Source organism: Adiantum capillus-veneris, chromosome 26 (assembly GCF_014529385.1).
Source record: "Adiantum capillus-veneris isolate H3 chromosome 26, ASM1452938v2, whole genome shotgun sequence".
NCBI lineage: Eukaryota > Viridiplantae > Streptophyta > Polypodiopsida > Polypodiales > Pteridaceae > Adiantum > Adiantum capillus-veneris.
The window spans coordinates 90,026,143-90,050,482 of NC_140956.1; the positions used below are offsets into that span (position 1 = coordinate 90,026,143).

General features: G+C 44.9%; 1 protein-coding gene across 4 annotated transcripts in view; it reads right to left on the reverse strand.

Annotated features, from left to right (window-relative positions):
- Positions 1–157: 157 nt before the first annotated feature.
- Positions 158–24,340, reverse strand: part of LOC147423804 (pentatricopeptide repeat-containing protein At2g33680-like) — a 28,659-nt gene continuing 4,476 nt past the window's right edge. For 2 of the 4 annotated variants that reach the window (XM_086502239.1, XM_086502237.1), the window contains exon 2: positions 158–2,007. In XM_086502239.1, coding sequence (XP_086358365.1) covers positions 252–1,250 — 999 coding nt within the window. In that variant the 5' untranslated portion in view covers positions 1,251–2,007 and the 3' untranslated portion in view covers positions 158–251. Of the gene's footprint in view, positions 2,012–24,340 lie in introns of all 4 variants that reach the window. The other 2 variants (XM_086502238.1, XM_086502236.1) reach the window with 1 other exon arrangement.

Below are 24,340 nucleotides of genomic sequence, written 5' to 3' on the forward strand. Positions count from 1 at the left end.
AATCCAGATTAACTGGTCTGAAACCAAGGGAAAGGGAAGGAAAACCGGAAAAAATCAAGTACAAAAGAATTGTTCAAAAAACATGCAAATTCAAAAAATTTTACTAAGCAAGAGTAGGGAAAAGGACTTTCCCAGCAATGAACTAATGTTACAATGAAGCCAAAGACTTTTTATCTTAAATAAATGGAAACGGGGAGCATAGTTATAGTTATAAAATGAAAATACTACACTAGCGGGAACGTAGGAGTCTTTCAAAACAAATTGCGTCCGCCCGGAATTGAACCTGGGTCTTTTGCTTGGAAGAAATTAGAGATGCCATAGCTGGCGCCGGCAAGCCTCAGCAGAAGATATTGTAACCCCTCACCTGCATGTGGACGTGCAATCTCTGCAACTATAAATGCCTCCCCGGGCTTCTTCCACGCATTCGCGATGCCCTTCAATGCCAGAAACATCTCAGAATTCTCCTGCATACCAGCCGTGGCATACACCTTCGACATGAGCGTATATCCAGCTGCATGTTTGAAATCAAAAGCCGTTATGTGCTCCAAGCACTTCTGTGCTTCCTTGATGTTGCCATGAGTCTGGGAATGGCTGAGAAGGGACATCCGACCTACCATGTTCTCAGCTTTTGTCTTTGTTTCAAGAAGGTCTTTGGCTTCTTTCACACGGCCTACCCTCCCAAGAACATCTGCTACACAATTCAAATGATCGAGCGTTGGAGCAATCTCAAATTCATCTGCCATAGACACTAAATGAAGATGACAAGCATCCGCTAAGCCCACATGGTTGCACACTGTCAGAAGGCACATAAAAGCTTGCCCGTCGGATTTTAGACCCGCACGTTGCATGCCTTCAAAATACTGGAGGGCCAATTTATACTCATTGTGATGAGCACACCCTCCAATCATGGCTGTCCAAATCACCGCATTTTTCTCGGGTAAGCGCTCGAACATCTTGCATGCATCAAGAAGATTCCCATATTTGGAATACATGTTGATTAATGAGCTTCCGACGTACACATCCAGCTCGCAACCAGTTTCCAACGCAGTACAATGGATCGACCTCCCCTCCTCGAGTGCAACTAGAATAGAGCATGCTTTGAGAGCAGAAACCATGATAATGTGATTCGGTTCAACAACTCCACCCTCCTGTAAATCGCGCATTAAATGTAGGACTTCTTGGCTTAAACTAGACTCCAGGTAGCCTGTCATCATGATTCCCCATATTACAACATCTTTACCTGAGCACATGCATTGAACACTTGCATTGAAAACACCCTACGAGCACATGCATTGAACACTATTGTGAAAATCACATTGTCTGGCCTTAGCCCTTGTCGCAACATTTGCAAGTACGACCACGACCGAGCTTTGTGTACTGACCAATCAAGACACTCCAGGTTACTAGCTCCAAGCTTGAATGTCTTTCAAAAAGTCTATACGCATCCTCAAGGCAACCACATTGCGCATACAAAGATGCTAGACAATTTATGATGAAAACATCCGCATCAAAGCCCTGTTCCAAAATATAGCCATGAATTGCCTTGCCCTCTGGCAAAGCTGCTAAAATGCTACATGCCTTTAAAACTGCAGCGATAGTGTGTCCATCCTGCTCCATAGCTGATTGACGTGCTTGAAAAAATAGAATGATGGCCTGAATTGCTTGCCCAAACTACGTGTAAGAACAGATGATGGCACACAGTGAAAGGCAGCCTGCCCTTGGTAGTCTTCTAAACACTTGATCAGCTTCTGTTAAACTCCCACCAGAAGCAAACATCTGAATTAGTAAGCTTCCTAGAAGATCAACTGTTTCAAACCCAATTAGACTAATAATTGCATGTGTTCTCCTTCCATATTTCAAATCTTTGTTGCGTATTGTCTTCGGTAGGACGCACGAAAAATAAGCACCCAGACCATACCCTCCTCGCTCAATCACTCTAGGCACATCTTTGAAATTATTATCTCCTGCCCATGCTTCTAAAGAGCTAACAAAAGCATCACCCGTAATCTGTCTGATCAACAAAGAAGTGGCCATCTCTCTCTCTCTCTCTCTCTCTCTCTCTCTCTCTCTCTCTCTCACCCACACACACTCTCCCCTTGTGAGGGTACCAAGTTCAAGCACCCCCCGCCCCCCCCTCCCCCCCTCCCAAAATCGTCGACATGCCGAAGAACGCGAAGGGAGGTGGCCAAGCCCGATGAGAAGGTGACTGCCTATTTGGCTGACAACCTCAACGACATCTCCAACTGCCTACACAAGCTGGAGAAAGAGGTTGAAGGCTTGACCAAGGAGAAGGAAGCATGGAAGAAGGAGAAGGAGAAGAGGGAGGAGAAGAGAGAGAAGGAGAAAGAGGAATGGAAGAATTGAAGGAGCAAATCAAACTCTTCCATGCTTCTATTGCATCCCTCACCCTTGAAGAAGGAGAGATCAAAGCAGAAGCCAAGGAAGCCCTCAAGGAGGAGATCACCAAGGCTCTCACGACGAGCATCGAGGACAAACTAGAGGCCACCAAGGAGGGATGGCTCAAAGTAGTTAAGAAGAATATAAAAAAAGAGATGAGAGCGGAAACCCAAATAGATGAGGCGCTCATCATCCATACAACCATCGAGGATGGGAAGATGCGACAAGCCCGCCGCCCCAATATACGAGTGACAGGCATCAAAGAAGAGGAGGGATCTACACCGAAGAGTGATGGGAAATCCTTATGTATGAAGCTCGGTTACAAGGAAGACGAGGAGCTACCCTTCTCCAAAGCTTGGAGAGCAGCAGAGACCTACACAAAAGATCCCTCATCCTCCAATTCCCCTTTGAGGAATCCCGAACCTCATTCATCCGAAAGTTGGGCCATCTTGAGAGGGCTAGAAGGCCTACCTATCTACCTTGACGACGACCTAACAAAGATGCAACAAGACCACCGCCATGCATGCATGCCTAGAGTCAATGTCACGTGCACATCTAACCCTATGTGTACGTGGACAAGCTACTTAATGACATGGGTTCAGTTCAGTTAGATTAGGAAGTGTTCTGGCACTTTTGTGAGTCTGTTCGTAGACCGTGAATGTCCACGCACTTAGAGTAGATGCATATCCTCTGGTTGCACACAGCATGATCATCAGATTTCCAACAGATCCCATCAGGAGCATTTTTACAGTGCATAGACCTATTTTCCCTATTTTTGACATTTTTCACTTATTATTTTTAAGTGACTTCTGTTGGGAATTGGGTAGGGCAAATTAGCCAAGCATGTAGATAAAGAAACCTAGCGCTAGCACTTTTTGGCAGAAGAGGCAGCAAGAACCAAGGTTCAATAGGTACCTTCTCAGCAAGACTCTCCATACATCAGCAGGTCTAGTGTTTTTGCATCTGAAGGCCTAGCATTTTCATCCACAGCATCAGCCTAGCGTTTTGCATTGGCAGGACAACCTAGCAACAGCAAGACAGCAGGAACCCTAGCGTTTTTGCAACAGAAGACAGATTCAGTCTTAGCGTTTTTGGATCAGGCAGCAACCCTAGCGTTTTGGAGATTCACCGTGAAGGAACCCCAAGAAGCACCAGCGTTTTCATTTGCAGCAGTCAGTTTCTCCAGAACAAGTCGCGAACCTCGTAGATCTCACCTTCCCGCAGCAGATCCTTGCCGCACGGTCAGATCCATCGAAGTTTGCAGTTTCAGCCCGGAGAACGTGGATTTCAGCATCTACGTTTTCAGCGCGTTGTCGCTGAATCGTCGTCATCGTCGTCGTCACCGACATAGAGTTAGAATTCAGCAGATACAAGATTTGCAGATTTCTGAGATTTGTGCAATCAATAGTAGACCCCTCTTGCCATGGAGAGTGGGGCCTTCAGAGAAAGATTTGACAACATTTTGGTGTTGTATTCTTCTCTCTCTATCTCTCAGTCTCAGTACCTTCATTCATAGTGTTCACCACTTTGTTTGTGTCCATTGCACTCTCTCACTAAAGGAATGGAAGGCTCTCCCTTCCGTAAGTAAAAGGAACCCTTGAGCACAATTCGGAGCACTCATCTTGAGCAAAGTTCAACATTCACTTCCGCTGCACCTTACATTGGTATCTGAGCTTTGGTAGTGTTCTGTATCACTCAAGGAAAGAAGCACAAGAACCACTTTTTTTTTTTTTTGCTTATTACGGTCGCACGTAACCCAAGTCTTCTTGGACGTGTCGATCCCTAATTGTGTCGATTGTAACAGACTTGGACACTCCAAGTCAAGAATCAACCGCGACAGCACCAAATAACCACTTCAAAACAATTCACAGATCACAATAGATTTGCACTGGCCCGGCGGAGTTCCGTGCCTAGAGATATTGGCCCCAAAGATTGGCGCCCCTTTCGGTATTTCTTTTTATATTAATCAATCATCAAAGTACAAGAGAGCGGTTAGGGTTTCACTCTCAGACTCTGCGTCCAGATGCCCTGAGAAGTGAGGCCCTCACCACTAATTTAAAGGTTACAAGGGATGCCCAAAAGCAGAGCCCCAAAAGCTTTTAAAATCAAAAGCATCAATTCTCTCTCTCTCTCTTAGAGAGTCTTTTCTCTTTTTTTTATAAAAAAAAGCAAAAGCAAAATTCGCGTCGCTCATCATTTTCCAAAAATAATAATAATAATAATAATAAAATTTAATAATCCGCCTCCGCGATTTTCGGAAATTAGGGTTTTTGGCAAAATTTAGGGTTTGCAGGAATTTTAGGGTTTCTGCTGTCCGCCACGTCATCACTTTGTGACATACCCCCCTCTTGAAAGCATTGTAATCGACCGCGATTACGCCTGCAAAACCGACAAAAGCCATAAACCGTCTTAGCAGACACTGACTGTTAGTACCTACGTACTAGGAACGCACATCTAGCACATGTACAAAATCGACAATCACATCACACGACATCACAGGACATCACCAGACATCACAGGACATCACATGACATTCAACATTCATTCGGATCTTAGACCATGATTTATCGGCAATGTAGCTAGCAATCACATCTAGGTCCAATCGGGACCTCATCGATGTCCGATTGACTAACCCCTATTGCAACCATGTCTATTCGAGATCAATCAGACCAAAATGCTGCAGTCATTTCGGCTATCAGTTCCTGCACTCACAAGAAGTCAAGAACAAATCAGTATCATAATCAGGAATTCCATTTCATAAAGTCATCCAGCAGAATACTGTCAGCTCTCAGTATCCCTGAAGTTCAAAGAGACATCAGTGACTTTAGTATCAAAATCGAGGCATCTGTTGACAAAGGAGTGGAGTAACTCCCCTCTTGTGCATCCCACTGCACCAGATCTTCGGCCAAGCTGAATTATGGGTTCCATTTGGAGTAGACTATGCTAAACCCAAAGCATCGAGGTAAAGTTTCACAATCTGAGGAGTATCTGCTAGGTCCTCCTCCTCCATCCACTTCGCATCAAGTGCAGGATAATTCTTGAACTTAACCAAGAACCGCCTTCGGACTTTACCCTTATTCTTCGTATCCTTATGTGCCAAAATCTGTTCAGGAACAAGGATCTCCTCGTTTTCTTCCACTTCGGGTTGCTCATCAGGCTCCCCATCATCAGGCACATCACCTTTAAAAGGTTTCAAGAGATTCACATGAAATGCATTGTGAATCCTCCAAGTATCTGGCAATTTCAGTCGGAAGGAGACTTCATTTATCTTTTCAGTAATCTGGAAAGGGCCGTAGTATCGCATACTAAGCTTTGGAAAAAGCCTCTCCTTTCCCTTGTTCTTTCGTAGGCGTGCCTTCTCAAAACGTAAGAGCACCCAATCATCCTCCTTCAATTTCATGTCGCGACGATGGCGATCCGCTGCCTTTTTCTGTCGTTCTTGAGACTTCTGCAAAGTCTCGCGAACCTTGGCAAAAGCCGTATCCAGATCTCGCGTATATTCATCCGCTTCAAAGATCTTATCTTTCGTGCTCAGGAAGGATGGAACCTTCGCAGCAGTTTCAACAATCTCACATGGCGCCTTCCCCGTCGACGAGTGTATCGTGTTATTGTAGGCAAATTCCACCAAAGGTAAATATCTTTCCCATTGAGTCTTCTGATCTGAGATATAAGACTTCAATAAATCTAGAACCACTGAATTGGCAATCTTGGATTGGCCATCGGTCTGTGGGTGGAACGTTGACGAGAACTGCAACCGCGTGCCAATGTTCTCCCAAATTGCCTTCCAAAACAAACTCGTAAATCTGGGGTCTCTGTCGGAGACAATTGTCTCAGGCATGCCATGTAATCTGAAAATCTGGGCCACAAACAGTCTCGCTAAGTGATCCGGCTTGACTGTTTTCTTCACTGGAATGAAATGAGCCTGTTTGCTGAATCTGTCAATAACAGTCCAGATACCATCGTGACCACTCTGTGTTCTCGGGAGATCAAAAATGAAATCCATCGCTATACTTTCCCAAGGGCGGGTGGGTATGGGTAAAGGCTGTAACAATCCCTGTGCTTTATGCCTGTTAAACTTGACCTTCTGGCATACCAAGCAACTGCGCACAAACTCTTCCACATGTTTCTTGAGTCTCGGCCAAAAGAAATATCTCTCTACCCCTTTCATGGTGGTAGCAATGCCACGGTGACCCGTAAAAGGTGGACAATGGCATTCAGTCATAACCTTTTCCCTCAACGGCTGTGTAACGCACAACATAGTCTTTTTCATCAAGTAGCCTTCCCGAAGGGAGTATCCAGCTACTATCTCCCCATCCCGTATCCGTGTGAAAATATCTGCAAAATCTGTATCTGTGGCATATTGATCGACCATATCCTCGAAGCTCCTATGATGTATCGCGGAAATAACCAGAACCAACGGGTCCGAGACAAAGCATCTGCCACCAAATTCTTCTGTCCGTGCACACACACAATCTGGAAGTGAACTGTGACAAGATGTTCGCCCACCGCATCTGCTTTTCCAATAGCTGCTTCTGTGACAAGAAGTAGCGTAAACTCTGATGGTCTTTGAAGATAGTAAAATCCGCTCCGAGTAGGTAATGCCCCCACTGAGTAAGAGCATGGATAACCACCAAAAGCTCTTTCTCATAAATCTGTGCTATCAATTCCGGCCTTGAGAACAGTCTGCTCTCGTAGGCAATGACATGGCCTTCTTGCATTAAGACCGCACCCAGACTACGACCACAAGCATCACAATATACTTCGAATGACTTCTGCAAGTCCGGCAAAGTCAAAATAGGTCCCGTAGTCAATTTCTCTTTCAACGACTGAAAGGCAGTCACCTCTGGGGGTCCCCACGAAAAAGGTACTCCTTTCTGTGTCAAGATATGCAAAGGGGAAGCAACCTCTGCAAACTTTCGTATGAACCGCCTGTAGTACGAACACAGTCCCAAGAAGCTTCTAACTTCATGGACATTCCTCAAATCGGGCCACCAATCACGGATAGTCTCTATCTTGGCCGTGTTCATTTGCACTCCTGCTGTGCTGCTGACACAATGTGTCCCAAAAAATGTATCTCTGGTAGGAAAAATTCACTTTTAATAGCATTAATCACTAATGTGTGATCTCGTAATGCATGAAAGACTTGAAGCAGATGATCTCTGTGTTCTGCCTCATTCTTGGAGAAAACAATGATGTCGTCAAAGAAAGTGCCAACAAATAGCCTGTACTCTCGAAAAATCCTATCCATCATCCGGTTAAATGTCGCAGGAGCATTGGTTAAGCCAAAAGGCATCACCAAAAACTCAAATAACCCAAAAGTCGTCCAAAAAGCTGTCTTGTAGACATCTCCTGGCGCTATCCTGATTTGATGATATCCACTCTTCAAGTCAATCCTGCTAAAGCACGAGGATCCCTGTAACCTGTCGAGTATATCATCGATCCTAGGAATCGGAAATCTGTTCTTGATGGTGATTTCGTTGAGAGTGCTATAATCGATGCACATTCTCCAAGATCCGTCTTTCTTCAAAACCAACAACACTGGAAAGCAATACGGTGAAGTACTAGGCTGGACAAGACCCTTTTCCAAGAGGTGTTTCACTGAGTTCATAATCTTTTCATTCTGTACTCGGCTCACACGATAAGGTGGCCGATTCGGTGGCGTGCTTCCAGATATCAGATCAATGGTATGATCTTCAGGCCCTCTCAAAAGCAATCGGCATGAGCGTGGAGAAAAAAATCTTGGCGTTCTTTTCTTCAGGTCAAAACATATTCAACTTTTATCCATCGTTCAGTTCTCCCAAAAGAATGAGTAAGAAAACTGAAGTTCATCAAGTACAATCTCTAAGCCCTTCATTTATCAAAGTCGCTTTCTCGGCCCGGTAGTCAACCACGGCGTAGTTCTTGTGGTACCAAGGGATCCCGAGTAGAACGTCACTCGCGTGCCCTGAACACCCCTGTCATTGCAAACAAAGTTTGCCAATGCTCGGTGTAATGGCAACATCCCATCCGGGTGCCAGTCGAACTACCTCCGCCTGTGGCGTCAGTCTGTCGGGCGTAGTTCCAAATCGAGCCGCCAATTCCAAGTGAAAAGAAGTTGGCCTTGGCTCCTTCAAAAGAGCTTCCTGATCCTTCACTTTGCCTTGAAAGCGGCAAAGTTTGTACTTTCATTCATTAGATTCGGTGCAGGTCCCACGCCATGTGGTACCAGTTCTGCTTTTCTATCTGCCTTTTCTGCCACATTCCTCAGCTGCTCTCGAACTCTCAGACCTGTCGTCGTCTTTATCATTCTGTTCTTTCTGTGCCTTATCAGGGCACTTTGCGGAAATATGTCCATGGTCCCCGCATCCAAAGCACTTCCCCTCTCTGATGAAACGAGCTCTCTCCTCAGGAGTAAGCTTGGGTCATGCATCCTTTTTTTTTCTCTGGATTGCTCTTTTTCGTTCTACTTTCATTCCCGGAAGTCTGTTCGGCTCGTTGTGTCATGGCCTCATCTGTGGGGTAGGTCAGACTACAAGAGTGAATGGCAAAGCCCCGTTTCGCATGACTCATCAACTCCTGAATAGAAGCTGACTTCTGTTCCAAGCAGTGATCTCGGATCTCTGTAGGTAGACCCAAGGTAAACCGCTCAATCTGTTCTCTGAATGAGATCTTCTTGAATGAAAAGGCGGGTAGAAAAGAGCTCCAGAATCTTTCACAATAAGAATTCACTGTATCGCTCTTGGTCATCCGGAGATGGTTCCAAGCAGCTCGTATATCTCGCTCAAACTCTTGAGTCAACCAAGAAGAAATAAAAAGCCTCTTGAATTTCAGCCATGTAACTAGCACAGTCTTGCTTAATAGAAGCGTGGACCACCAAGTACGAGCATTCCCCTTAAAGTAAGAGGCAGCTCTCCGAATCTTGGAGTGCTCTGAATAGCGTCCTCCCGCGAAAGCGATGTCAAACTGCTGTATAAAAGACAAAGCCTTCGAAGCATCTGAGTATCCTCAAAAGTATCAAACTTGATCGAGTGGCAACCTTCCTTAAACTCTCGGACTTTCTTGCTTTTATCTTCGAGAAAGTCATACTGGTTGGCTTTGTAAAAAAAATTCTTCTTGTTCGCATAAAACTTTCTGTCATCGGAATCTGAGCTGTCTGTAGACGAGTCCTCAGTAGAACTGTCAATCTCTAGGCGAGATGTAGCCTTCTTTGCCTTTTTCTTGCCCTTTCCGAAGCTTTGTGTCTTGCTTCACTTTTTGCTTTTTCTGTCTTCTTCGCTCTAATCCGAGGAGCTAGAAGAACTGTCAGAAGAAGAAGAAGAAGAACTGGGTACTCCTTCAAATCGAACACGCTTCTTCCGTTTCTTTGCCTTGTCAAATGTCAACCGACGACCCAAATATCCCTGGAAGTCAGTGCCTTTCTTCTGCTTTTTGCCGTGCTTTTTGTCTTTCTTTTGCACGTCGAAAAGCTGAGCAATCCGTGCATCAACCGCGTTCTCCAGTTCCTGCTCCGTATATTTTCTTGGAGGCAGAAGGTTTCTTGAGAGCGGATTTCGGGAGTGGTGTTGTGGTTCTCTGTCACTCCATCTGTACCTCTTTCAAAGAGGTCTGGTTCATATATTTTGCCATCTTTGGATCCTTGGCAAAATTGAGCATCATCTTTGTTGCATCGCCAATCAATTGACGACGCTCCATCTCTCTTTGCTCCGCCTGAGTAGGCTGAGGCGGGCCATACTCTCTGTCTGAATCTTCGTTGTGATCCCAGCCCGCATCTCCAGATGCAGAGGGAGTCGACTGATCATTGCCTGAAGCCATAGGTGCCGCGGAAAAAAAATATCGGGGATCGGATTTCCCGTAGAAGAGAAATCAGCCGTGCTCTGATACCACTGTAACAGACTTGGACACTCCAAGTCAAGAATCAACCGCGACAGCACCAAATAACCACTTCAAAACAATTCACAGATCACAATAGATTTGCACTGGCCCGGCGGAGTTCCGTGCCTAGAGATATTGGCCCCAAAGACTGGCGCCCCTTTCGGTATTTCTTTTTATATTAATCAATCATCAAAGTACAAGAGAGCGGTTAGGGTTTCACTCTCAGACTCTGCGTCCAGATGCCCTGAGAAGTGAGGCCCTCACCACTAATTTAAAGGTTACAAGGGATGCCCAAAAGCAGAGCCCCAAAAGCTTTTAAAATCAAAAGCATCAATTCTCTCTCTCTCTTAGAGAGTCTTTTCTCTTTTTTTTATATAAAAAAAAGCAAAAGCAAAATTCGCGTCGCTCATCATTTTCCAAAAAAAAAATAAAAAAATAAAAAAATTTTAATAATCCGTCTCCGCGATTTCCGGAAATTAGGATTTTTGGCAAAATTTAGGGTTTGCAAGAATTTTAGGGTTTCTGCTGTCCGCCACGTCATCACTTTGTGACATTGATCCCTAATCGTGTTTTTGAAGAGTGACAGGAAACCCAAGAAAGAAGGGCTTGTCTATCCTCTCCTTGTTTCTCTTTTCACTCATTGAGAGCGGACCGTGCACTTAGCGGCCGGCCAATCAACGTGAGGTGGGAAAAAGCAACCTTGGTGTGAGCGCAAGGCCGCCAAGGGGTGCGCCCGTGGGAAAGAGAAGAGCTTGGGTAAGAGAAGATCCTTCTCTAACACAGATTGCAAGCTAAAGAAGAACCTCACGAACCGCAAGAACCTCAGGAACCTCAAGAACTCAAGAACCTCAAGACACTCAAGAACCCAAGAACCAAGAACCAAGAACCACAAGAACCCAGGTTCCTCGTGAGCTTAAGAATCCAAGACTTCAGTGGATGGTCATCACTCGAAGCGGAATGGATACTTCGCATGGAGGTGATGAGCATGGCAGTGGCGAAGAAGAATTTTCCCCACCAGGAGGTTTTTCTGACCCTCCCCCTTCCCCATCTACACCACGGTTTGCACCAAATCCTATGGAGGCTTTGGTCAAGTCGATGATGGACATGATGGTATAACAACAAGAAGCAAATCGCGTTGCGATGGCACAACTAGAAAGAAAAGTAGAACGACAGGAAGCCGTAGAGCATGAACGCCAAAACAGACAAGAACCCTTGGCTCGTGAAGCGAGCTTGGTGGCCAAGGAACGAAAAGAAAGAAAAGCAAAACGACAGGAAGCCATGGAGCGTGAGCGTGAGCAAGCGTGCTTGGCGGTCGAAGAAAGACAGGTGGAGCGTGAGACACAGACAGAACTACGCATGCAAGAATTGATCCGACAAGTTTCACCTCAAAGTCCGAGCCAGCCAAAGATGTTGGTAGTTGATCAAGTGGCGCAAGTTGAGATTCGGACTCCAACAACCCCGTCACAGAGAAGGTCACGTTCAGTAAGTATGATGGTAAGATGGATGCTATGATTATTCATTCTTGGTTGCATCAATTTAATGCTTATTTTGCGACAACTAAGAAGACAGGCAATAGCAAGGTTTTGACGGTAGCCATGTACCTTGCCGGTGATGCCATTAATTGTTACCACGCATGGCAAGAGGCACAGTTGGCTGCGCACCTAGAGGAAGCCGACGAAGACACGCCCCTTTCCTTCAATTGGGCCGACTTCCAAGACAAGCTCAAGGCGCGGTTTATGCCACCACAGTACCCCGCACGGTTGAAAGACAACTGGTGCAGTCTCAAGTAAAATGGTATGCCAGTTATGTTTTTCTCTAATCGTGTTTTGCAGCTCGGCACCCAATTACGCAAATCGGATGATAAGCGCAAGGAGGCTTTCATTTTCGGGTTGGACGACTATATCACGTTTGATGTCGAAGTCCTCGACCCAATCGATCTCAACAAGGCGGTAGCGATTGCTCTCGCACAGGAGATGAAGCACAACAAGGGAAAGCCTAAGGAAAACAAGACTTCTACAAGTACCTCCCAGACTTCTCAGAACCATCAGAATGGTAAGAACGGTAACTCTTCTATCCAATCTTCCAATAGTCTCTCAAAAAAGAACTCTCTAAATGAACCTAAGGGTAAAGTTAACACAATTGATAAACCTAAGCTCACTCCAAATGAAAAGGCAGAACAAGGAATTTTAGGAGGATACATCACGTCGGAAGAACAAAGCATTTACCCTCAACGAAACCATCGAATGGGTGGAAAATACATTCACTTTCAATGCCAAAAGTGACTCTCCCATGGTCATTCGTGGGTGGAAAGTTGTTCATTCTTTATCTCTCATTTCTAATGTGCAAGCGAAGATTGCAAAGAATCCGAAAAAGGAGACTCTCTCAGTCTCTTCTTTTCCAAATCATGACACACATGATTTTCATGACAATGATAAGCAAGATGATTTGCATGATCAAGATGTGATTACTCACAAGCATGATGATTTGCAGGATAAAGATGTGATTGTTCCCAAGGATGATGGTTTAGTTGATACTGTTTCTAGTGTCACGAGGACGTGGCAGTTATTAACCATGTCACAGAGATGTGGCAACTGTTAACCTTGGTTGTTGGTTTCTTTCCAATGGGGTTTATTTATTTGTTTAAGACCCTCTTTTTGAAGTAGCAAACGGTCGGACATTGTATGGCCAATGTGAACGGTAGATTCACCCGCAGACGGGAAGTGGTCGGCACTGGAATTCGTATGGTAAGAGGATGTCTAGGCTCAGAGCAAGATCATATAGGTCCCCCCGTCGCACTTAGCAAGTTGGTGGATACTAGGAAGTGAACTCAATTAAGGCGTAAAGTCAAGGTGGGACTACCAACAAAAAGTATGCGACAGTTGGGCCACATTGCATTTTTGGATGCGGTCCCAATGAGGATAGATGGTCAGAAGACCAGTGGGAGCCCAACGGAAGCATCTCCTAAAATTTAGGAAACTGCTATTTTGGGCCGTGAAATGTGTTCGCGTCATTACCTTCGGTATGACTAGGGGAACACTTTATAACTCTGCCGCGAAGTCAACTGACGCGTCGGTTGGGATATTTTTAAGCGGCGAACCTGAAACGGGAAAATGCTTGTAAATGCGCCAAGTGTCACATTTTCAGGGACTTGCCTCTTCCAAAAAAATGGGCGCTGATTTTTAAGCTGGGAGAAGCCTCATTTGCAACCTGTCACAGGTTAAGAGCTATGGAGTGCTTTCTTTCCCTCTCATGTACAGTGTGGTGCTAGGAGTGATGCCCTGCACACTACACACTGCTCTCTCTCTCTCCCCTACGTGCAGTTATGTGATGCCCCACAAGAGGGCTACTCATTTGACTGATATACAGTTGTGTGGGTTCATGCTTTTGTGCTGAGGCAAGAGCCTCCTTGAGCAGGAACAGGGGTAGCTAACTGCTGCTCCAAAGCAGGCACTGGTGAGGGTCATAATCTCACCGTACAGGTGCAAAATCAGCGCTGTGTATGCGCTGTAAATTCACTGTTTTTCAGCCATACGGATGCCAGGATCATTGGGAATCGTGCCCCACTGGCAAAGGACAGTTAGGGGACTGTTTGGGGCTGAAAACAGGGCAAAAACCAGTAAATACAGCGTGCTGAATTTACTGTTTTTGGACAGGAATCAGAGGGTATACGTCAGTGCAAGCGAGTTCCAGCAGGGGAATGGGTTTCGCGCAAGTTTTGGGACTGTTATGCTGCCGAAATTTGGCCAAATCAAATGGTATCTAGGTGGATACACGTGAAGGATTCCCAGGACCTTACCTTGTAATTTACCCTCCTAAAGAATAAAGAAATACCGAAAGGGGCGCCAATTTTGGGGCCTACAGGTTGTTGGCGTCTGCTCGGAGCATTCTAGCTTCCGAGCTGTGTGTGTGATTAAGTGTTAATTCCCATTACAGGTTCTCTTTGCAAAGTGCTCTGTGTGTGTGTATAAAGTAAAGAATTTCGGGTGAAAGCCAACGCCTACCGCCCTACGGGCCGGTTTCATCTAGTGACGCTAACCTCATTGCAGATTTGATAGATCACGAAGAATCGATCTTGGCTCTCGAGTCGAGGTCCAAAGAACCCCCATAGGAAGTATTGTGTTCGAATGATTAGTCAGCACTCATAGTTCAAGTGTTTCATTCGTGATGCTTTCCTGTATTTTAGGCACCGTCCTTATGTGATCCCTTTTCATAGGCATGACATATTGTACGATGAGCACGATTCACTCATGAATGAGCACAGATGTATGTAGATTACTCATGAAAAGATGAAATGTTTGCATCCAAGGAATTAACAATCCATGTCTCTTCCTTGGCATGACACAGTATCAGAAAGAGCACAAGATGGATTGAGCATCAAGCATCGGCATTTCCATTGTGTTTTGCCACAGTTGATTGATTTAGATTGGAAAGTAGAGATTTGACCCCATTGTTTGCGTGTGTTTGATAACGGTTTGGCACTCCGTCACTTTATTCATTTGTATTGCATGCACATTTTTTTTGAAGGAATATTTCTTTTCCAGTCACTTTACATGGAATGGGTATGTTCATGTTTTTGTGTTGGAAGTGGTTTAGGAATTTTCTTCCTCTGAGATTCTTGAAGAAGGTAGACGCATGACTATAGACGAAGTTGAAGCATTGAAGGAGCGACATATGACTTTGTGTCGCTTCCGGCGCGGCCCAAAGAAGCAAGCATTGTAGACCTTATGAAGTTCAAGTATCGCATGACCCACGCATCAGAGTGGGCCGGCGAAGAGTCCTTTCCAGGATTCTAGATGTTGTTGGCGATATCCCTCGACGCCATACAGTCCGGTACCTGTACCTCACTTTGAAAAGGAGGGGATGTCACGTGCACATTAACCCTATGTGTACGTGGACAAGCTACTTCATGACATGGGTTCAATTCAGTTAGATTATGAAGTGTTCTGGCACTTTTATATGAGTGTTCGCAGACCGTGCATGTCCAGGCACTTAGAGTAGATGCATATCCTCTGGTTGCACACAGCATGATCATCAGATTTCCATCAGAACCCTTATAGTGCATAGACCTATTTTCCCTATTTTTGACATTTTTCAATTATTATTTTTAAGTGACTTTTGTTGGGAACTGGGTAGGGCAAATTAGCCAAGAATGTAAATAAAGGAACCTAGTGATAACACTTTCTAGTAGAAACTCCCCCCACATCAGTAGGTCTAGCATTTTTGCATCTGAAGGCCTAGCGTTTTCATCCACAGCATCAACCTAACGTTTTGCATTGGCAAGACAACCTGGCGACAACAAGACAGCAGGAACCCTAGCATTTTTGCAACAGAAGACAGATTCAGTCCTAGCGTTTTTGGATCAGGTAGCAACCCTAGCGTTTTGGAGATTCACCGTGACGGAACCCCAAGAATCACCAGCGTTTTCATTTTCAGTAGTCAGTTTCCCCAAAACAAGTCCCGAACCTCGCAGATCTCACGTTCCCGCACAGCAGATCTTCGCCGCACGGTCAGATCCATCGAAGTTTGCAGTTTCACCCTGGAAAACGCAGATTTCAGCATGTGTTTTCAGCGCGTCGTCGTTGTATCATCGTCATAGCCGTCATCATCGACATAGAGTCAGAATTTAGCAGATACAAGATTTGAAGATTTCAGCCCTTAGCATTTTCAGATTCCCGTCTCGTCGTCATCCTCATCGTCGTCGACGTCGTCGGCCAGTCCAAGCATTGTAGAGATTTGTGCAATCAATAGTAGACCGCTCTTGCCATAGAGAGTGGGGCCTTCGGAGAAACGTTTGACAACATTCTGGTGTCGTATTCTTCTCTCTCTATCTCTCAGTCTCAGTACCTTCATTCACAGTGTCTTCACCACTTTGTTTGTGTCCATTGCACTCTCTCACTAAAGGAACGGAAGGCTCTCCCTTCCGTAAGTAAAAGGAACCCTTGAGCACAGTTCGGAGCACTCATCTTGAGCAAAGTTCAACATTCACTTCCGCTGCACCTTACAGTCAAAAAATCTCGCAAGGAAGGGAAGAAGGCGGTATACCGAGATGGTAGGGTCATCATCTATGGCAAGACCATCGCATAGGGACTCGCGGCCTATGAGACACATGAGGAGATCCACATTGCGGTCTCGAACTGCAACGGGGATCTATGGACACACCCAGACAGACTTGAGGAGGTGATGAGACGACAGGACCACATTCTCCTAGCAGAGACTGTCACAAGACGGGCACCACGTGCCAATAGAAAAGAACAGGACAGACTTTTAGCACTTCAATAACAACTGAGCTGAGAGAGAGAGATGACACACGACAGGGAGTGGCGAAATTCCACCCCAGAGAGTATTGGCCCCAAACCTTGGCGCCCCTTTCAGTATTTCTTTATATTGCATCAACACTGTACAATCCGGTATACAATCCGGTACTCCAGACTCTGCACCTTCTCCAAGAAGCATGCCAGAGAATGAGCCCTTAGCACATATTGAAAGTCCCTAGGCCCCAAAAGCAGTTTACATGAAAAGCCTTCAAAACTCAAAAGCTTTTGGTCCAAAAGCAATGCCAAAAAGCTGCCAGCGTGATTTGCGGAATTCCATACAACTACCACGTCATCAATCATCACAAAACGCGGAGCGCCCGTACAGTTGCCACGTCATGTGTTTCGCATGTGTGTGTGCTGCTTTATTTTAATCCCTTTATGTCACTGGGGCCCCATCGGACGGGGTCCCCATAAGTTGGTAGGACTTCTTCTTCTTCTGCTACTTGTTCTTTTTAGGGTTTAGGCCCCTCGGCCGGCATCTGTAAGTTGGCTCCATTCTTTAGGGTTTTGACACGTTAGCAGTTTGTGACCTCCCCCCTTCTTGAAAGAAAGTAATTATCCGCGATTACAGCATATCTGCAAAACAATTCAAGTTAGCTAAAAAATTTCCGAGGGACAATCACTTTGCTCTTTTTGTTAAGGAGTTAGCTTCTCCTTTCGGCTCTTTTGATCAAGGAGTTGGCTTCTCCTTTCATCCCAATCATAGCTCTTGATGTTCCGGCGTAGTAAAATTAGCCATCACACCCAGACCGCATTGATCTTCCACGGGTGTCTTGATGCACTAAAATTACATACCCAAGCAATCTCATCCAATTAGGAATATTCAGTGGTTGGCACATCACAATGCAACACAAATGCTCACATATGCATGTTACAAGATAGAGAAACATAAAGCCGCCGATGAACACTCCTCCCGCATAACCTAACAAGGTCCGAGCCGGGAGATATTCAACGACTCCCTCATCACTCCTCCTGCACAACCTAAAAAGGTCCGGGCCAGGAGATATAGAGGCCTTTTACAACCAAACGCCTCCCAGACCGCAGCCTGCGTCGTTTGGAGGTGCTGAGAGTAACCACTGCTCAGACTTCTTAATACTCCTCCCGCATAACCATCCAAGTCCGGGCCGAGAGTCACAACAACAATACTCCCCCCGTAAAGTAACCACAAGGGTCTAGGCCGTGAGTAAAAACAACACTTTTCAATCATCATTTCTCACTACTCCACCCGGGAGTAAAATCACCAATCATTGAAACCAGTATCAAAACCAGAGTCAAACATTTCAAATTGGCACCAAAACAAGTTCAAAACAGACACCATCCATTTCAAACAAATTTCAAACAAGTTTTCAAACAATACTTTCTAGCTATAAAGAAAAACAAGTAGAGAGAGTTTATTCGAAGTTTTGTTCGGACAACCGAACTTTGAGGACGATTGGCTTTTCCTTCTACATCACGGTGATGGTTCGATTGTCCTCAAAGTTCGGTTGACCGAACTTTGAGGAAGACTGGCTTGTCCTACATCACGGTGATGGTTCGGTTCCGAACCTAGAGAGTCACATCTTTCTTGTCATGCCAAGGCATGCCCAAGAGAACGTCGCAATTGTCCAACTTCATGATGTGGAAATCAACTTTTCAATGATAATCTTGAATAGTCACTGGAAGAGCACCAATGAGCGGTACTACTTTTTGAGTTTGCCCCCTGGCTAGCTCAGCTTCAATTTCTCCACCCTTTGCATCAGAATCAAAGTGCATCTGCTTTAAGAATTTTGGATGGATGAAGTTCTCTGTAGCTCCGGGGTCAAAGAAAATAAGGGCTTTGAAGCCATTGACTTTGCCATATGCTCGACACAATTCATTTGTACTTACAAGGCGTATGCCGTAAATATCAAGAACTAGTCCAATAGCGGGGCTAGCTCTCTTAGCAGGAGGTGGCTCTGGGGTTCTGTCAACCGTTGGTGCGGGCGTCGGCTCCTCTGGTCTATCAGTGCGTTTGGGACAATTGAAATGATTATGTCCTGTTTGAAAGTATCCAAAGCATCGGCCTTCTTGTAGTAAGGTGTCTCATTGTTGAGGCATCAAACGAGGCCTTTGTGGCTGATTTTGACGAGACTCTTGAGAATTTGTTCGTTGTTGCCGAGAGTTGTGGTTAGTGGCCGGAGATTCTTCTGTGGTAAACTCTAGCTTTCCCTTCATCAGTTTGTAGCTGACCACGGCATGGTCCATAAGTTCTTGCATGGTGGAGACCTGCTTGGATAGGCAATATTCCTGCAATGGTGATGGTAGTCCAATGGTGTATCGCTCGCATTGGGCTTCCAAGGGAACATATCTAAAGGACACCAGAAGGTGCACGTTGAGAAACCTTTGGTTATATTTGTCCATGGTTTCGGTGGCAAGCATTTTCAAGTTGCCCCACTCTGCCAAAATCCAGACTTTAAACATAGAAGTATGTAACTATGTGCAAAAACTCTCTTGAAAGCTTGCCAGGTCCTTGGAGCATGCAGTTGTGTTGCGATTGAACTCCACCATTGAATAGCATTATCTTTAAGAAATACCGCTGCTCGAGAAATCTTGGATTCTTCTGTATAGTTCCCCAAAGCATAGATGTTGTTGAATTGCTGTAGGAACTGCAATGATTTCTAGCGATCCTTCACTCCAAAAAAAGTGAAAAATTTGACTGTCGTGCCGCCATCTTTGAAATCTTTGGGTTGGTTAGGTGCATATCCAGGGTATGGATAATAAGGGTATCCATATGGGCTCCAACCATTGTAGCCTGGTGGTGGTGGAGGTGGGGGCAATGAAGGTGGCAAAGGTGGTTGCATTGAATCAGGGTCAGTGAATCAGGGTCAGTGAATCAGGGTCAGATGGCTGCACCATGTTCCTGAAAACTCCCCCGATCGGAAAAGACGGCTGAGAAGGTTGCCAGTTGGAAGCTCTCGTACTTTCTGGTGCTGGAGGAGGAGGTACCACCTGGGGCATCAGAGGGGGTAACATGTAGTTCAAAAATCGTTGAAAACTTTGCAGCATTGAAAGATTCCGTTGAGGATGCCGCTAAAGAACGTCATGGAGTTCGTTGAGCAGAAACTGCAAATATTCTATTGAATCCATGTCTTGGGTTCTTTATGGCTTATGCCCTGTAAGACAAAGCGATGAAGACGGGAGCACACCCGATGCACGATGAGGTAAGGATGGAGTGGCTAGTAAGTTCGGGGTCGGGGCCCGAAGATACTTCAAGTAAAATTCCAATAGCTCTGTCTACTCTTTTGTAGGATTGGTATGCTTTCAGAAAAGCACACGCCTGATGCTCTGATACCACCATCACAAGACGGGCACCACATGCCAATAGAAAAGAACAGACTGAACAGACTTTTAGTGTAAGGATTCTAGGTACTAATCCTTAATTAAGTATTTAAACTCATGATTAAGACTTAAGAAACTTGAACTGAACTCAAAAACAAGACTCAGAAGACTGTGTTTGATTGATTGAATGACTGAGTGCTTGAAACTGAGTACAAGAGGCTCCTTATATAGGAGACGAAGAGACATAAATGAAAAGACACACCTCATGGTGAAGAGACGCGACTTTAGACGTAAAGACACATCCTTTCAGTGAAAAGCTGTAACCATTGGGCGAAGAGTTGTATCTGTAGAGCAAAGGGGTGTGACTAGTCATCGCAGGAGTGTGGCTTTTGGCAAAGAGACATGTCTTTTGGGCGAAAGGGTGTGACCATCCAAGCGTAGGGGTCCTCCTTGCCATGGCACTTCACGTATCTGCAAATAGGAGTAGATGTAATGTTGTTAACATAGACACAATTGTGACATTCCCTTCCATTTAAAATGAGAGCCCGTGTCAAAGAAATGATTTTGATGTTGATAGAACTCTAGAAAAGCATTGAATCTTCAAAAATTTTCGATCTTTGAGTTATTTGAAGTCTTTGTCTTGAACCTTTTGCTTCTTGCGAAACCTTTTTGCTTTGACTGCTAAATCCCATGTCATTGCATTATTCAAAGACTTTTAGAGGAATCTGACATAATCAGGTTGACTACAACAAGAGATTGATTTTCAAAATCCTTCATGTGATGTAAGATTTTTGTTCAAAATCTTCCATTAATTGCGAAATATTTGGGGAAGAGGAATTCTTCTCAAGGTACCTTTCAGATGGGGTAACTTCAACTTTATGAATCACTGGAGAGGATTTTGGCTTGAGAGTGTAATCATCGTCCAATAATGAATCCCAAAATTCTTCAGAATGATCTTCAGAAATTGCCATTTCATGACTTGCAGTTGGCATATCATCATCCAACAAAGAATCAAAGAAAGCATAGTCGTCTTTAGACTCAGAATTTGTAATTATCTCCTTATCTTTGTCTGGTAACGAAGTATCACTCGGAAAAACTTCTTGCTTGAAATCATCTTTGTCTTCATCAATTGCTTCAGGCGAATTTAATGAATTCAAAAATTCATCAATGATAATATCTGCATCTGCATCGAAAATCATATTCTTTTCATAATCCATTGTATCATGCTGTTTAACTAGTACACGTGAGGCTTGAATCACTCTTTCCGCATGAGAAAGCCCGTGTAAAGTTAATTCACGTCCATCTTTAAACAAATTGTTGTCCTCGAAAGCTAATTGTTGGATCATATTGGAATAACCAATGCTGACCAAAAATCATGTCGTAACAAGATAAAGGCATGACTTCGAAATCCAATTGATCTACATAAGTTTGAATCTCAAACTGCAACTGTCGAACTGTCTGATCACAAGTTAAAATTGATCCATCTGCTAATTCCACATCATATAAGTGAGATGTCTTCTGAGTTGGTAAACCAAGCTGTTGAACTATCTGAGTGCTGACGAAATTATTCGAGCATTCGCTGTCCACCAAAATATTGATGGAACGACCATTGGGAGTTCCAAGAAGGCGCAAAACTTGCTTTGAGAGAGGCTCCAAAACTGAAGAATTGCACTGAGCATGCTTCATATGAATAGTCGTATCCTCTGAGACACAAATCGTATTGACCACTTATTTTCCTTTATCCTTTAGCAGAATCTGGATGTTCAACATTCGATGATGTTTCCGCGTTAGAATTTCTTTTCGAATTAGACAGATTTGGTTTCTTTGGACATTGATACCGTCTATGATCACCACCGCAAATTGTACATAATCCTTCTTCTTTGAAGGCGAAGATCCATTTGACGAAGAGACTTGCTGAGTATTGGAATGCCAACCTTGAGAAAAATCACCTCCTTTACCATGATCAAGTGGAGGAATATTTGAAGAAGATCTGCTTTGAGATTGTCGATCTTAAGAATAGAACCTTGAAGTTGAATAAGGTTGCGTTGCTTGCTGTCTGAACTGAGACTGATGTTGTTGACTTTGGCTATAGCTGTCTCTGAGATCGTGCTGTGAAAAGTGAGTGCTGTTTGAAGATCTGTCACCAGGGAGAAAATTCCATGTAGGGCGTCGATTATCGCCAAGACGCTCTACATAGGCAATTGCAGCATCCAAGGTGGTAGGGTTGTATTTGTGCACATCGTCCTTCAGGTTGGGTTCGAGTCCGTTGATAAAGTTGTGAAGTTTATCAAAGGGACTAAGGGTCTCTATCTCCAGAGTTAGCCTTCGGAACTCTGTGATGTACGCGGCCAAGGAACCTGTCTGGCTCAGGCGGCGAAGAGAGGACCAGGCATGAAAATCTGCATTGGCAGGTTCGAATGCCTTGCAAATAGCACGCCAGAATTTATCCCAAGAAGGTGTGTGTTTACTATCAGCAACCCGTCGTTGCCACCAAAGGAATGCTGTGTCCTTGAGCAGAGAACTAGCAAGTGCAACTTTTGTATTCTCGACCAAGTCCGTGTTGGACAAGTAGACCTCCGATTTGAATAGCCATTGGTCCAGCACGCGCTGTTGCGGTGGCCAATGTATGGTTCCGGCAATTTAACATCAAGCTTCTTCTTCTGTGCAGCATTAAAAATTTCTAAAGTAATTGAAGTTCGCAATTGTCTATCTCTTCACTTGGATCTGGTTCGTTTGGTTCGTCCACTGAAGCTTCGGAAGAAGGTGTTGAAGATGCTGCATTAGTAGTCCGAGAAGCAGCAGGAAGTGTTTTGCGTCTGCGTCTCATCCAAGCGAGTGTAAAGTGATGCGAGGCTTATGGAAAGTGTGGATATCTGCTCCTTGATAAGAGTAAGGGCATCGTCAGATTGACCACCTCCGTCCTGAGAATTCGGCATGGTCACGTCTCAAAGGGAACTGTCGAACAGGTGCAAGTTCTGGGACAGGTACTCAGGGAGCAGAAATTACTTTCAGAACGGGTTCCGGCTCTGAAAAAGGCGTCGGAAAAAACACGAACACTTTGTGTGCAGGAGGGGTACACTCGTAATTCTTCTTTGGTATCTTGTCTATGTACGAGAAGCAGAGGGTAGGTGTAGAAAGTCCGTCGTCAGCCATCGTGCGCACACAATGAGGTTGCTAGAAGCTTTGGCGCTGGAGAAATAAAGAAGGACATTCGAACTGGCGGGCGGAGAGCACCCACGTTGCAAATAGGCCATCGCTGGAGTGTTTGCGGTAATTTTTTAACGGTTTTGGGATTTTAAAGGTGTTCACACTGCAGCAAGTTGGTTGGCCGCTCAATGAGTAAAATTGAGGTCATTGTAATAAGGTAAAATTGTCTCGCTTTCATCGTAAAAATTGTACAGCATAAGAAATTCCCTGATGCCAGTGTAAGAAATTCCCAGTGTGGAAATTGATGCTAGCGTAAGAAATTCAGCCAGCCAGCGTAAAGATTTTTGCAACGTTTCGTTTACTGTTGCCGCTTGGGTGAATTTGATGACGCTTGATGAATTGCTGGCTCTTAGAGATATGCTGCCGCTTGGAATTCGAATGCTTGGAGAAACTAGCTGACGCTTGAAGATTGCAACGCTTGGGAGAAGATGCGATGCGAGTAGTCTCCAGCGAAATGCAACCCAGTGATTCAGCCAGCCTGGGTCGACACCTAAGGGCACGGGAGCATGCAAGGGGGAATCTACGGCCACCACTCCATCTCAGCCCGGGTAAGCAATTGCTCGCAAATCAGCCACCAAAGGGTGCGTGTGTGTCTGGATGAGGTTGCGGGAGAGGGTTACATCAGGGGGTTAAACACCAGCATTGCAATCTGCAATCCATCTTTCTTCTGCTTCCATGCAACTCTGGGAAGGGCGGGAGAGGGTAGCGGTGAGGGTGAGAGGCTCACAAACTTCGGGTCCCGGGAACAAAATTTGCTCTGATACCACTGTAAGGATTCTAGGTACTAATCCTTAATTAAGTGTTTAAACTCATGATTAGGACTTAAGAAACTTGAACCGAACTCAGAAACAAGACTCAAAAGACTCTGTGTTTGATTGATTGAATGACTGACTGCTTGAAACTGAGTACAATAGGCTCCTTATATAGGAGACGAAGAGACAGAAATGAAAGGACACGTCTCATGGTGAAGAGATGCGACTTTAGACGTAAAGACACATCCTTTCGACGAAGAGCTGTAACCATTGGGCGAAGAGTCGCACCCGTAGAGCGAAGGGGTGTGACCAGTCATCGAAGGAGTGTGGCTTTTGGTGAAGAGACGCGTCTTTTGGGCAAAGGGGTGTGACCATCCAAGCGTAGGGATCCTCCTTGGCATGGTACTTTGTGTATCTGCAACTAGGAGTAGATGTAATGCTGTTAACATAGTCACAATTGTGACATTTAGCACTTCAATAACAACTGAACTGAGAGAGAGAGACGACACGCGACACGGAGTG